General features: G+C 39.9%; 1 protein-coding gene across 1 annotated transcript in view; it reads left to right on the forward strand.

The window, feature by feature from the left end:
• sdc4 (syndecan 4) overlaps positions 1 to 12,589 on the forward strand; it is a 59,928-nt gene extending 47,339 nt beyond the window's left edge. The window contains exons 6-9 of the mRNA XM_062979780.1: positions 5,343 to 5,481; positions 7,100 to 7,149; positions 7,957 to 8,143; positions 9,812 to 12,589. Of these exons, the coding sequence (XP_062835850.1) occupies positions 5,343 to 5,481; positions 7,100 to 7,149; positions 7,957 to 8,143; positions 9,812 to 9,963 (528 nt within the window). The 3' untranslated portion in view covers positions 9,964 to 12,589. The remainder of the gene's footprint in view (positions 1 to 5,342; positions 5,482 to 7,099; positions 7,150 to 7,956; positions 8,144 to 9,811) is intronic.
• Positions 12,590 to 14,730: the final 2,141 nt, after the last annotated feature.

Here is a 14,730-nt window from a genome sequence, read left to right on the forward strand (position 1 = left end):
TGATATTCTGGGTTATATGGCTGTGTGGACGGGCCCTAGAAGGATGCAAAACATATAACATTGTTGTTTCTGCTTGTACTCTCACTTTGCCAAATTTGAAGCCCTGGTAAAGAAGTTGGACAGGGATGTTAGAAGTATAGATGACCATGGCAGTTAAAGTGGCAGTTAAACTGCATTGATTCTGCAGTATAGATGCACCTTTAGGTGTGCTTTGGTGTGTTTTCTGGATTGATAGTAGTGCTGGGAAGTACAGTTAAGAAGCAATGAATGGTCATCCTTTGCAATGATCAAGTGGATTTAAAATATTCTTCAGCTGTAACAAAAAATTGTTTTTCTGGCCATGTAGGGGCTATTAATAATGAGATGATGTAGCTTTCTCCTTCACTTTGCCTACTCTAAGAATCATCCTTGTGAATCTCCAGGGGTGTCTTAGTGCAGTTAATTGTCATAGTGCTTAAATGCTTGTGTGTCTTGCTGCATTAGTACTTACTTGTGGCTGCTAGTGCTATGTAAACTCTGTGTGTGTGTGTGTGCCTGCACGCAGTCTGTGGCTGGCAGCTGAGAGGTAAATCTTTCAGCAATTTGTAGGCTAGAAAAGCTGCTTCGCCGCCCCTCTGCTCCTCCCAGTGATGTTTGTTAATCTCACTTGGCACTCAGTATGGGTAAAAGCTGCTTAATGCTCAGATACACTGCAACTGGATTAAACGCAGAAGTGACGGGCGTCTGTAGTTAAAGGATTCGACTATAGAGCATATTAATAGCAGGCTTGTGTATGCTGCCAGCGCTTTATGAAAACACATAGCAACTTCAATATAAATAAAAGTATTTTTTATTTAAAAGCAAACAATCTCAAATCTGAGCTAGTGCATCTATGCTGTTGAAAAAGTAGGACAGTATGGAGTCTGTGTATGTAGAACATAGGATGCATTAGGTCTCAGCTCAGTAATGCCAGGTAAATAATAGTAATAAATTTCCTGTTTATTTCTCTGCCAGACAGAGAAAATTGATTTCTGGTTTCTAAAAAAGGCACAAATCTACTATGAACTTAGTTTTCCAAAACAATTCCTAACTGAAATTCAGTGGAAATATTAAGGTGCCTCAGTTTGAATTGCCATCAAGTTTCTGAAAGGCAACATTTGGAAGGCCTCATTTGAGCAAAACATTTTTAGAAATGTAGTAAATTCTTTAAGGAAAACTAGTAGAGATTTCACATATTTTTTGAGGTTCATATGTAAATAGGGCTGTGTGCAGATTGTGACATGTGCGCTACCCTGGTGCAGCTATGCAGCTATGCATCCTATCTTGGGAGAAAGGTGCAGTATAAAATCCATAAGTAAATAAACATGTTGTGAAAATGACAGTGAGGACTAAGAAAGACCGGTACAGTTAGACCACTGTTTCTGGGAAATAGACATTTCTGGTAGGGGCCCAGTTGTCTCAAGATACGATTGAACACTGTTATGTAATTTAACATCTGGTCCCAGCATACCAACAAGTAACCCTGGAGGACTTGAAAACTCCTATCTCTCTAGGAATTTGCTTGGTCTTCCAGGATGACTGTATGGTAACTTCTAGTGTAAGCATACTATTGAATCGTTTCTGCCCAGACCTGGGTAAGTGAAGCCATGGATATGAGTTCTGTCATTACATACATCTTACTGTATATAGTTTTGTAGAATTACAATCTCTTCTGCTGAAATTGAAAAAGTGAGAGAGATTATATTCAAATTCTGCCAGGATAGAAAAATGTCTAATTTCAAGCACATTGGAATGCACTTTCAAGAAGGATTGTGGTGACTTTGGATAAAGGACAGGAAGAGTTACCCTTTTGAATTACAGTTCTCAAAGTCCCTTGGCTGGCATGCCCAGTTCTGAAAACTGTAGTCAAAAACATAACTGTTAAAAGCTGTGCTTGGGGTTTACTTGCATGGTACTACATATGCTCTTCCACAATCTCTCTGGCCGAAAGCGAGTGAGTTCTGCTCCATTTAAAGGGACTAAAAACAGCCCAGACCTGGATAACTTAACCTGTGCTATGCAGGATGAAAGAACAGGCTGTGCTTCCAGCCAGCAGAGAAATTAGACTGCTCAACAAGGTTGGGCTTGCATCTCCCCCAGGGCATGGCAGAGCCTGCTCTCCTTGGGAGCTGTGATGGAGGCCTGTTTTGGGGGAGAACTTCAGAATGTACTCAGGATTCATGCTGATGAAGGATGAAGGAGTCAATTTGTCTTGTGCTAGGTCAGTGGGATAGTCTAAATCCTGTTGCATATGTATTGCATTCCCATGGATGGTAGTCTTTTGATAAAGCTTCTATAGCTGAATGACGTAGTTCTTGTACCCTCTTTTAGCTCTTCTCTTTTAAAGTTTCTGTCAATATTCTATATTTAAAGAATACTTGGTCGTTCACGCAGAGATCAAGTGATTGGTTCATCACAGGATTGTGGAGAACAAGGTTCCCAGGAGATGATATAGGATCATCAGATCATTATTATATCTTTTCAGCAAACTCTTTAGAGGCAGGAAATATAACAGTCATCATTCTTACAAATGGATTTCAGAATAGCTAATCAAAGTATACATGTCATACTCTCATCTTGTTCATCCTGGTTTAAAAAAATCCACATATGCACTCCACTGATTCCTTTCAGTATTTTTTTTAGTTTGGTCTGCTTGGCCTTTCAAGCATCTTGGGGACAAAGAAAAAGTACTATCAGTGATTCATCACAATGAATGAAGTCTGAGCTGGCATATAGGTGTGTCCCAGCAATGAGCACCTGCTTGCTACTGCTTATATCTGCTATATAAAGAGGACAAAAGTTGGCTATATTATGTGAAGTCATGAGTCACTCTCTCTCCCTCCCTTGCATATTCATATAAATGTGTTTTGCTATCGAGGAAGAAATTCTGGATGTAAAATATACCCTGTTTGCAGACATTTTTATTTGGTTCTGTCCAGGGATGGATTTATTGTGACTAGAGCCAACCACAAGATACCACAGTTCTTGATCTATTTGGAATTTCTTCCATCCCTTGTGATGTATATAACTGACATCTGATTGACTGGCTGAGCAATTGACTGGATTCTAAGGCAGCCTATGCATATCTAGCTTGTGTCAGACAACTTTGATTTTCCAGAATACAGCTATGGTCCTTGAGATGAAAGGCTTACCAGAAGGACCTTTTCCACTCAGTCCTCAATATGATCCCTCTTTATTAGTGCTTTTGACTCATCTGACCACTGTTGTAGTCTGTTGAGGATGTGTTCCTTTGAATTCTTACTATATGTTCTTATAATAATTCTGGTCCCCAGTTTTTTCTGCATGGATCTGGAGTGTGTGATTTTCTTTTCTGTTCATAAAAAGTCCTCATTAGGAGTTAGTTGCTGCTGTTGGTGCGTAAGATATTTTGAAACAGGGGAATTCAAGCTCCTTGCTCCAGTAGGATGAAATTCATGCTCCCAGGTGCAAACACAAAAGTTAAGTTCCAAAATCAACAAATAACCTCATGATTCTGGAATTGAGTTACCTGTAGATCCAGCTTGTCTCGCTGCTCTTTTTATCACTCAAAGGAAATGAACTGCAGGAAGGCTGTCTTCCCTTAAAGCAGCCACACAGTTTGCCTGTGGTTCTTCAAGGGCGCAGGGTAACTGGGTTCTGATAAAATCATGCTGTTTGACATCTGAACCTCAGCAAAGTCACTTTGGCTTTTATGTATTGTGCAGTGGCTTATCTGTTGCTGCTGTTGCTGTGCTAATGCCATATCTGTGGCTGTATTAGGTCCCAGCATTGAGGTCTCTTTTTATTTCAAAAGGGCAGCTGCTGAGTTTGCTTTTTAAATTGTATTTTCTTGTTTGCGCACCTAATTCATGTGCATTAGTATTTATTACCCCCCAAACCCTTTGATCCTGCATCAGCAGAATTTTCAGATGGTGAAAACAAACAAATTTATCAGTTCTAATTCTTCCATGAGAGTGGTATTTGAGTTCTGAAGCTTTATAGAAGCAAACAATGCCACTTTAAATATGGCTGGCTTGACACATAAGCAATTGGAGGGGGACGGACGACAAAAGTTCGTGTTGCTCATGAATAGCGTAGACCAATGTGGAAGATGATGCCAAAAGTTTAAAACATGTTTGGTATTGTTGTTTTCTGTATTTGAATGGACCCAGTATCTTTAAGAGTTGACCCCCTGGAATATATAATTTGTTTTTGCCTAATAGAAAGTGGCAGAGATGGATGGACAAAAGGCACGAGTGGAAGAGCCAAGCATCAAATAAAATACCTTTTCTTATTGGCCCAACTTTTATACTACTGTATGTACTCACGTATAAGTTGATCTTGTGTATGTCTAGGGTAGGTTTTATGGTTTTATGGATTTTAGTATGTTGTGGATAAGTCAGGGGTCATTCTGTGGAGAGGAGGAGGTGTCAGTGCCACCTTTGGTGGTCAGCTACCCATAATTTTGCCATGTTTCTGTCCAGGCATTCAAAAGGGTCTGGAGTATCGTTGGATATTTATTACTTCTGCTGTTTTACTTTTGTCTTTGCCGCTCTTCCCTTTATCCCTGGAACAGACTAAGCTCCTTCTGTTTGGGGCTGTATAGAGTGGGGAGGGGGATGTTCACTCATGAATAAACAAATAGAGGATCATTCCCACCCAAGACTGCCTCCAATTTCAGATATTGCTCCTGCTGCGGGCACCACCACCATCTCCTCCTTAGTTATTCAGACCTCACAATCCTGATCAGCTTTTTCAGTGGCTGTGGCAAAGGCAACATGCTCCTCTTTTTTGGACCTCTTTTGGGTGGCAGGATGGCCATGCCAGGCTCAGGAGCAGCCTTTCAGCATCACTGGCAACCCAGTAGCCAATAGCCAGAAGAGAAGACCACGCCAACAGAGCCTGAGAAAGAGCCAGAACAGGAGTGTGAGTGCCAGGCCTCAACTGTCAAGTAGGGGGGTGGTAGCAGTGTCTACAGAGCAGCAAATGGTGATATTGTAAGCAGCCTGAGCAAAGTAAGAGCGGGGGGGGGGGGGGGCAGGGGTACTTTGCTTGACCCAGTAACCTAAGAGAAGCACTGACCCCTCTAGTCTCTACTGTGGTGGAGAAACAGCAAAGTGCTGCTGCTGTCACCATTTTTTCAAGCAGGCATTACAAAAAAAGCAGCACTGCAGTGGACATGCACATTTATAAGTTGCTCCAGATTTTTGAGTCAATTTGTAAAAAGTTTGTTTTTTAACATATAGCCCATTATATGCAGTACTTTTGTGTGCTAAACTGATATTCCTATTCAGACATTTCATTATGAACTGTGTTCCTTTCTAATTGTGTTTTTCCTTTCTTAGGTGAGAGAAACGGAGACTATGGACCCACAGTTGTACGCTGGGGAATTTTCTTCTGGAGACTTGCCAGATGATGAGGACTCGAGGACCGACTTCATCATTGATGATGAAGATGAAAGTTCAGGTTCAGGGGATACAGAAGGTATATTTTGTTCTAAGTCTTTTCCATGTAGTGGTGTTACCTGGGGTTATACTAACAGATGGTCACCTCGTTGCCGGAGCCTCCGGTGGCGTAGTGGATGAAAGCCTTGTGACTTGAAGGTTGGGTTGCTGATCTGAAGGCTGCCAGGTTCTAATCTCACCCGGGGAGAGCGCGGATGAGCTCCCTCTATCAGCTCCAGCTCCATGAGAGAAGCCTCCCACAAGGATGGTAAAACATCAAAACATCCAGGCGTCCCCTGGGCAACGTCCTTGCAGACGGCCAATTCTCTCACTCCAGAAGCAACTCCGCTTGCTCCTGACACCGGGGGGGGGGGGGGGACCTCATTACCGCAGCCCTGATAATTTCCATTATGTTCCTATTTAGTTTGGTGAATATCACATGATGTGGACTTGAGTTTGAATTCCTTGACTTTGGGTCTGAAGTTTCTATGAATGCAAAAATCCAGGAAGAGTTGCTCCTTTTCCTCTTTCTACAAATCAGAATGCTGATTGATTTAAGTGACTGGCTTATTTCACTTCTAAATAGCCTGTTTTCACACAAATCCAGCAGTAAAAGAAGGGATTTCTATATTGTATACAAGAAGCAAATGTAGGCAACCACTGCTTACTAGATTTAATGGTCTGAAACTCCTAATTTCTCACCATTGACTAAAGATAACAAGGAATTGCAAAATCTTTTGGAGAGGTATAGTTGCCCATCCTTTTAATGGGGAAACTTGCTACCTTGTACTCGAAGTTTAGTGGTTCCAGTACAGCTAGATGCAAGGGCTTTGACATCTCACACTCTCTCCTCATCCCAAGACTATGAGATCATTTATTTATTTGATTTATATCTCATCTTTTTCAAACATGAGATTAAAAATAGCTTACAATATAAGTTTTTTAAAATATCTAAAACAGCTAAACAACCAATCCCAATACAGCGTAACTTTTAAAACATTCTTTTAAAAATAATAGAAATGCATAGACAAGTTATTGCGTATTAAAAATAGCACACTATTGAATTTTCCTCAGTGAAGGCTAGAAGACCTGTTTTATTGGGAAGATCTTTGCCTGCCAATGAAAAGAGAGCAGAGTCAATGTGTAACGGAAATCCATAGTCCAGTAGCAACCACCAAGAAGGCTCTTTCCCAGGTCCTTGCAGATGGGACTCTGAGAATGGTGCTATTTGTTTTTTCCTGAGCCTTAACCATAGATTCAATCCAACGTCTTGCCCTCATGTACACTGTGTTCTCAAGAAAAACAAGTTCTTAAAACTAGCACACGGCAAGTTGAGGCAGATCTGGTGGTTTCCGTGAGCCAATTATCCTCAAGGAATAGGTGTTTGAAAAAGGGCAGTTCCTTTTAAAAGCAAGGCAAACTGCACATTGTGTAGACTTGTTATGAATTGGCTAATGGGCGTGAGAGCCACTGACTTAAAGAAACAGGGGTGGTTGAGATGAGAAAGAGGAGTGTCTGGGATATGCCAGCATGTTCCCTGACACAATCTAACCAAAAAAGTCAGGAACACATAGGTAAATAATGAATCTATAAACTGCTGCAGCTTACTATTATTCGTTAAAGAAAATACTTAAATATAACTCTTCTTTGTTATACAGGCTATTCAGATACTGAGAACATTTTGCGCTCAAATACTGACAGTTCTTCAGTAAGTATTCACAGGTGCCTTTGATATGACATTTATACTGTGTAGTCGTTCGGCTGGTGATGTGCCATTGAGGACCTACTGTCTTCATGCACATTTATTTTGCTTTTAGGAAGAAGCCAGAAGCATCATGTGCTAGCAAGTTTTGAAAAATTGTCAGTATGACAGTAGTTAGATATATGTTTCTGCATATTCCTTATACTGTATAACCAAAGCAGTATACAGTCTTCCCTCACTTATTGCAGGGGTTACGTTCCAAAAAAATCCGCGAAGTAGGGGACACTGTGTTGTTTAAAATCTGTCTCCTCCTTGCCTCTCAAGCATGCACATGCGCGCTCAAGGCGAAAACAAAGCTGCTTCAGCCAGCTTTTCTCTCCCTTCAGCTTCTCCTTCCTCCCTTCTCCTTCAGAAGGAAGTAGAAAGAGGGATTTATAATATTATTTTATGATTTATACTATTATTTTAGTGTTTATTAAAAAAACACGAAACTGCAAATCTGCAAAAAGCGAACCGTGAAGTAGAGAGGGAACACTATTTTTTTTTTTATAAAATGTGTTATAATGGAATATGGCAAGAATACCCCTGCCATATAATTTTCATATGCTACAAGGCTGTTAATTTTGGTGCAGCAATGTTTGTCAAAATGTAGTCCTATTGCTTTCAGAAGCACTGACCCCAAATGGGATCATTTGCAACAAAATGGAGAGAATGTCTCCTGGATTTATATCAGTGCTTCTGCATTATTTTAATTTTGATGGCTTGCCCAGAATTGTGTTCTAAATGCAAATTTCTTCTTATCTCTTTGTTCAGGTCATCAGAGACAACTATATCCCTGATTCCAAACCAGAGATCAAGGATAAGATTGAACCTATGAGAGAAAATGAGATTATTGTACCAAAAAAAGCTGCACCCCCCGGAGCAGAAGACCTGGACAATGAGATCTCATTGGCCAGTACAGCCAACGGCAGCATTCTTGAGAGAACAGAAGTTCTTGCAGGTAATCACTTTTTAATAGAAGAGTCAACTTGTAATTCCCTAAAAGTAAAAGAAAACATGCTTTTTTTTTTGAAGAGAAGTCTTTTATCAGGAAGATGGAGAACTGAAAACACAATATAAAGGAATACTGTATGCAGTAATAGAAAAACAAAAGATGCAGGAGTGTTCAGAGAAGATGGTACCCTTGCAACAATGTAATACTTAAAGCAGGATGGCTAAACTTGTAAACTGTAGGATCGCGTATGGACAATCAGTATATGTAATGTTTACTGTGTGAGCATACTCGTTTGCAGTTCCAAAGAAACTCAGGCCCCTTCTACACTGCCATATAATACAAATTATCAAAGCAGATCATCCATATTATCTAGTTTGAACTGGATGATGAGAATCTACACTGCTATACAATCCAGTTCAAAGCAGATAATCTAGATTTTATATGGTAGTACAGAAGAGGCCTAAGTGTCATACGTTCTCATTGCTGCCTAAAAATTGATGTGTGTGTGTGTGTGTGTGTGTGTGTGTGTGTGTGTTACTTAAAGTGAAATCTTCTGATAATGCTTTTCCCTTAGTTGTTCCATCCCCACACTCCCAATTCATAACAATGGGACTGTGTTTAAAAACAGAAGCCCTTTGCCATTGGAGTGAGGTATATATCTAGATATGGAGATTGCAGCATTTTGAATCCTCCCTTTGCATTGATCCAACCTCCATGCCGTGGTTGGAACATAGTGTCCTGTGTTCTGGATGTGTAGCCCACACTTAAGATCTTAGTAGGCATGTGAATTGTACATGGAGAACCTATGCTTCTTATGGTGTATAAACATAAATTACAACAAAGATACTATAAGCAATCCATGGAGATGGGGAATGCAAAATGATTGTCCCAGTGGATGTGACCCCTGTTTTCCAAGTTCTCTGGCTCTTGAATCTGTATCTAGTAACACTGATTATCCTACTTACTGCTTTAAGTTTTTAAGAATTTTTTTTCTTTCTGGAATGTCCCTGGCCCTCAAATTCCTATACTAAAGTTTGATTGGCCCTCGGTTAACTAAAGGTTGGACCACACTGATCTAGAACAAGACAGAGGTGTTAACTTCTAGGTGTTGTCAGCTGACACTTCCCTTCCCACTTGGCTTTGTTGACTAGAATGAGTGGATATTGCAATCCAGCAGGGTCTATTGCGTCACATTTTCCCCATCTCTGATTTAAAAAGTTGTTTGGAGATCACCGAGCTCTTGTAAATTCCACTTCAAGAAGGAGAAGCGAAAGGAACTGGCATGGAGAATACCTCTGAATCTCTGCCAATGTCTAGTGATGCTAACGTTGTCTGAAAAACAAGACAATGTTTCTCACTTACTTTCTAACTCAAGTCCCAACCCTAGAACTGAAATTTGAAATTCAATAATTTGATCTTGTCCGTGGTTAGCCACAGGTGTTAAAACTGCTTCCCTGCTTTCTTCAAGAAGAAAGGCCTGTTTTATGTCATTAGAAATATTTAATAGAGAGTGTGAATCAGAATTACAGTTAGACAGAAAATTGCTCCAGTGGTTATTGCCAAGTTAGCAGTGGAACATGAAGTAGAAGGGTTTGAGATGTGCTGGAATTATGTGCAAAGCTCTTCTGTTTCCAGAGTGTTTACTTGTTATTAACTTCCTGACTCTCCTTCCAGCTCTCATTGCAGGTGGAGCAGTTGGGCTGTTGTTTGCTGTCTTCCTGATTCTTCTCCTGGTTTATCGCATGAAGAAAAAGGACGAGGGCAGTTATGACCTTGGCAAGAAACCAATCTACAAGAAAGCGCCTACAAATGAATTCTACGCCTAAGGCTTGCCAACGCCACAATAATCCACTTGGGAGTCAGAAGCGTACTTTGTTTTTGTTTTTTTTCCTCTCGTTTTTGGTTGTTGTTTTTTAAGCATTTGGACCATGGACAAAAAGCTCTGAAACAAATGCACTCTTGGATTGAATGTCAAAGTGATTTTTAAAAAATCTTCCTTTGTGACCCTTCCCAATAACTAATGAGGATGCAGAGTAAAAAGGCATAGTGGTGGAAGGGAGCCCATGCAGGGTATGCCTGTGTTCTAAAATGCAAAGCAAACTTGCCAAATTTTATATTTGGTTCAGTAGAAGGGAGGGGGTTATATGTTTGCATCCGGTTATAGTGCTTCAACTTGCCTTGTTTTGTAGAAGGTTTAAACTCTGACTGTAAGCTTGTCCTTTAGCAGGCCAGCCAATATAAGGCATGTTTTTTTAAAAATTAGGAGCTTATTTATGAAATGTCCTACACTACAGTGTAAATCAGTCTTAGAAGCTCTGTGGAGCTCAGCATCACTATATAAATGCGTGTCTTAGTTCGAGGAATGGCTACATGCAATGGATTGCTTCTTTTGTGGAAAGGAGCTTAGTAGCCTCCAAAAGCAAAACATTGATGGGAGAAGCTCTCCCATAGTCAGATGGAGTTTTAATTGAAGAAACATATTTTTATTGTTTGAATGAAACCCTCTTTTAAAAATAAAAGTTAAACATAGCCTGCCTATACGAGTTTCTAGGAAAGAGTCCTACATTTATGTTTTTCTCTTAAGGCTGAATTTTTAATTCTTTGTTTCCTCTTGCTGGGCTTCTCTGTAGATGACTGGCATTTCATATCACCACCCATTGCCTGAACTCCATCAGCAATTACAGTGTGTTACAGCTTTCTAAGCTCATATCATAGGTTACTTTAGAGATCTGAGAAGAAAATATTTATGTTTTTTCCAGAATAAAAAGCAAAGATGTGTTTGATTTTTTTTAAAAGATAGAACTATTTATAGTTTCTAAGATGGCTGCTCCGTTTTTGGTAACTCTTCTTTTTATATGTAAAACACTAATATAATGAAACCTCCTAATGATTGTGAAAACTATTTAAGCTTTATTCTGTGTATTATACCCTGAAAGCAATAACCTCTGCTAGAATTAATGTTTATATGCAAAAAAATCAGATTTCTTTGAACATGACTAAAATATAAGGGGGGAGGGGGAATGTTTTTTAGCTTTGTAATATATTATCAGTGCTATAGAGCTTTATTTTTTCAGTAAAGTGCACAATTTTTATAAACATACTGGAATGGATTTTGTGCAGCCTTCTTACATGGGTGATGGGTTACCTGCTTTGACTTGGGGTTACGGTACTTTCATGTCTTCATATTCTCAATGGAGTCCTCATTTAGTGCTAACTATTGGCACCTGAGTACATCAGCTAGGTGCGTTGAGGTCTAAGCTTTTGCCCTTGGCTTAGCTGCTTTCCAACTGTAGCTCTTCTGGCCAGCTCAGGGAGTAACCCAGAGAACATCCTTTGAAAGCACCTGGTACGAACAGTGACTTTTTTCTGAAGTTGTCTTGCCATTTTTAGGCAAACACATAGAGACTCTGGTACTATAGCAAGCCCTCATTCTATCTTTAGAATCACAAGCTTTCAGAATTCTCAATATCACGTTCCTCTTTCTCTTCTGGAGAAGTTGTCCTTTTGTATAAGTCCCTCCCAAAAGAACCAGCTGGCTGTATTCGATATGCAATATTGGCATATTCAGGGAGGGGATCTTTATTCATCCATGGCTATATCAGAATATTACAGAATTACATTGGTGGTGGTGCATAAGAGGACAGTGGGAAATGGAAAACTGGTACATGAGATCAAGCCCTCTTTCATAGAGTGTGGATGCAGCTCAGAGTTTTTAATAGACTATCATGCAAAAACCTGCCTTAGTGCAGTATTAGACGATCAGTTTGTGTATATTTGTTAATTTCAGTCATTTCAAAAGTCCCCTCCCTAGTTTATTGATGTAATCCATCAACATGGATGTCTCATCCTTCTCAATTTCTTTTTCTTTTTGAAGGGAATTGCCCATACAACAGGGCATGTGAATGCTTGTATTTTAGCTTGCCATGTATGGGAATAAGAACTGCATTGCACAAGCCATCTCTGATCACACAGAACCTGACATAACCCTGCATTTTTATCTGTTTGCAGCTTTTGAGCTGTAGCTTCTGAAAACCTTAAATAGTCTTAACATGCGACTTCCTTGTCCTCGTGTTAATAGAAGGTCCATCAATGCTCTTTACCAATACTCAGAGCACCATAAAATTGGTCTTCCAGTTTTCATTTGAGAATGAATTCATATTGTGATTTTTATCACATCCTTCTGGGATTGCTACAGTGAACATATGGGTAAAGTTACGTCTGTGGAAAAGATTCCACTCTGGTATAAGCACAAGTCCTTTAAAACTGCTTCTGGAACTGTTTAGTTTGGCATGGGGGACCGGGGAGGAGTATGTACTTAACACTTTTCTATAACTGTTGCTTGGAAAACATGAATCCCATGTCTGCCTCTGATTGCTTGGATTATATTTCTTGTATAGTTGCTTTTATTTTCACTGTCACTGATTTGATAAAATAAACTGGTACTTTCTAAAACCCTGCTCTCACGTAATTGAACTCAAACAAGGAATATGAAACAACTGTTCCCCTTTCCCCCTTTATGTAGGGAATGTCCTAAAAGTGCTAAGCTTTTACTCCAAAGGCAGTTTTTCCCCTTATATATGCTTTGGTTGAAACAGAAATTATTTTCATGCTTACAGGAAGAACTGCAGCTTTGAATGTCTTAATAATGTCTCCTAAAAAAGCAGATTTGCTGTAAGCAATACAACATCACTGATTTAGCTGTTGCTACACGTGGTCCAGTGATGTGTTTGGGTCTTTGGTTCTGTCAACCAGGTATAATAAAACCAATCCATTAGGTTAGGTATGAGGAACATAATGTCCTATAGATGCACTTAATCAGAGCCCTTAGTCCTTGACCATACACAAGATACTGTGTTGATGCATGATTTTATTCAGGTAGGCTCTTCTCTATGCAAGAAGGCATAGCCCTGGGTTGGAACACAAGTTTTCCATGCAAATGATACCAGTTTCAGTCTCTGACACATCCATGTTTGCTGAAAAACCTATAAGCATTCTGCTAGTTCTTCATAAACTACATTAAAGTAGATGGGCTCAATATAAGCTAATCTCATCTATTCATTTGTAATTGGGAACCGTACAGTTCCCCTTTTTATAACGCTGCCTGTTTTCCTAGTGAACAAAAGGTATGTGAAACTGGAATGGTTGGTCAAGAGTAGGGAGAATGCTCTACACAATGTGTACATGGTGAATCTCAATTAGTTCTGCTGGTGCTGCAGTCTGTAGAGTGGTTGGCTACTAACCTAATATTAGGGAATGGGTTGGACATGGTCAACATTTAAGGGTTTTTTTAGAGAGACATACACATTTGTTAGGAGGAAAGACAAGTATTTGTAGCAAACAAATTCAATGATGGGAGGACCTTGGCTCTCCAGATGTTTTGGATTTGAAGTCCCCACAGCCCAACCAACAGTAAATATCAAAGAATCGTGGAAAGCCTTCGGTTATTTCTAAACAGGTTGAATACTCATCGATCGGGAGTGTTTTTTTGTGTGTGTGTGTTTTTTGTTTTTTTTTTGCATGGCAGGGGATTAGACAGGATGATCCTTGTGGTCTTTTCCAACTTTGTGATTCTAAGAGTTGTAACCCAAGCATCTGAACTGACAAAGGGTCTCCACTCTGGCACTAAGTGACCAATTGTAAGCTCTTTGGAGGTGTCTCTCCATTGAGTAGCCAGGGTAACCTCTTGTAGCCAAACCAATTATGCCTTCTCAGGCTCCTTTATCCTCCACTCCTGCTGAGAAAACTGTTTGGAATGGAAGGGCATCCTTACACAAATTTTAGTTTACTACAGTGGTATCTTTTCTGTTGACAAGAAAGCATCAGTCCCATATAGATGTGTATCACAGGATGCTTATACACAACTGCCATTCAGCTGTAATTGAATGCTCCCATCCTATCCTGTTGACTGTTGCAATATACGCATGTGTTGTCTTTTAGTTCTCACAGTGAAATGGCATAGCTAGCCATTGTGTGCTTTATTTGGACTGAGTTATTGTGAAATATCCACATGTCCCACATCTGCAAATAATCACCATGTCCAGCAGTGATGTAAACCAGGTGCTTTTGCTGAAAGGGCACAGTTTACAGAGAAAAACTGGGCTATTTTGCTGCTTTGCCTCTTTTCCCACTGTTTAGAGAGGGACTTTCAGATTTTGGGTCGAAGCAACTCATAAATGACACTTGGTCTGATTTGTACTTTAGGAGGTTTGGGAATAGCAAGACCTTATTTTTAAGAGGCCCCTTCTATTTGCGTAAAGCAGCTTCCTGTTCAGGCTTGGCTCTGCTTTAGAACTAAGGAAATTGTCTTAATGCTCCAGAGCCCTCGGAAAGGCAATGAAACAACCGCACAATGGCATGTTGCTTTATGAAGAAAGGCCTGGATATCTTGGCCTGCTGTGGAGGCATTTCAGTCAGCCGAGACAAACTTGGGCTGCCTTTCTACAATCCAAAGAGCAAATCTCTTTCAGCTCATACTGCTTTCCAAACTGCATGGTGTAAGCTAAATTCATATAAAAGCTCACTTGTGCTACTGTTTTGCAAAGATGGTCTCTTCTCAACCACCAACTACCCCCTATATTTCCTGATATTTTAAG

This window comes from Anolis carolinensis, chromosome 4, assembly GCF_035594765.1.
Source record: "Anolis carolinensis isolate JA03-04 chromosome 4, rAnoCar3.1.pri, whole genome shotgun sequence".
Taxonomy (NCBI): Eukaryota; Metazoa; Chordata; class Lepidosauria; order Squamata; family Dactyloidae; genus Anolis; species Anolis carolinensis.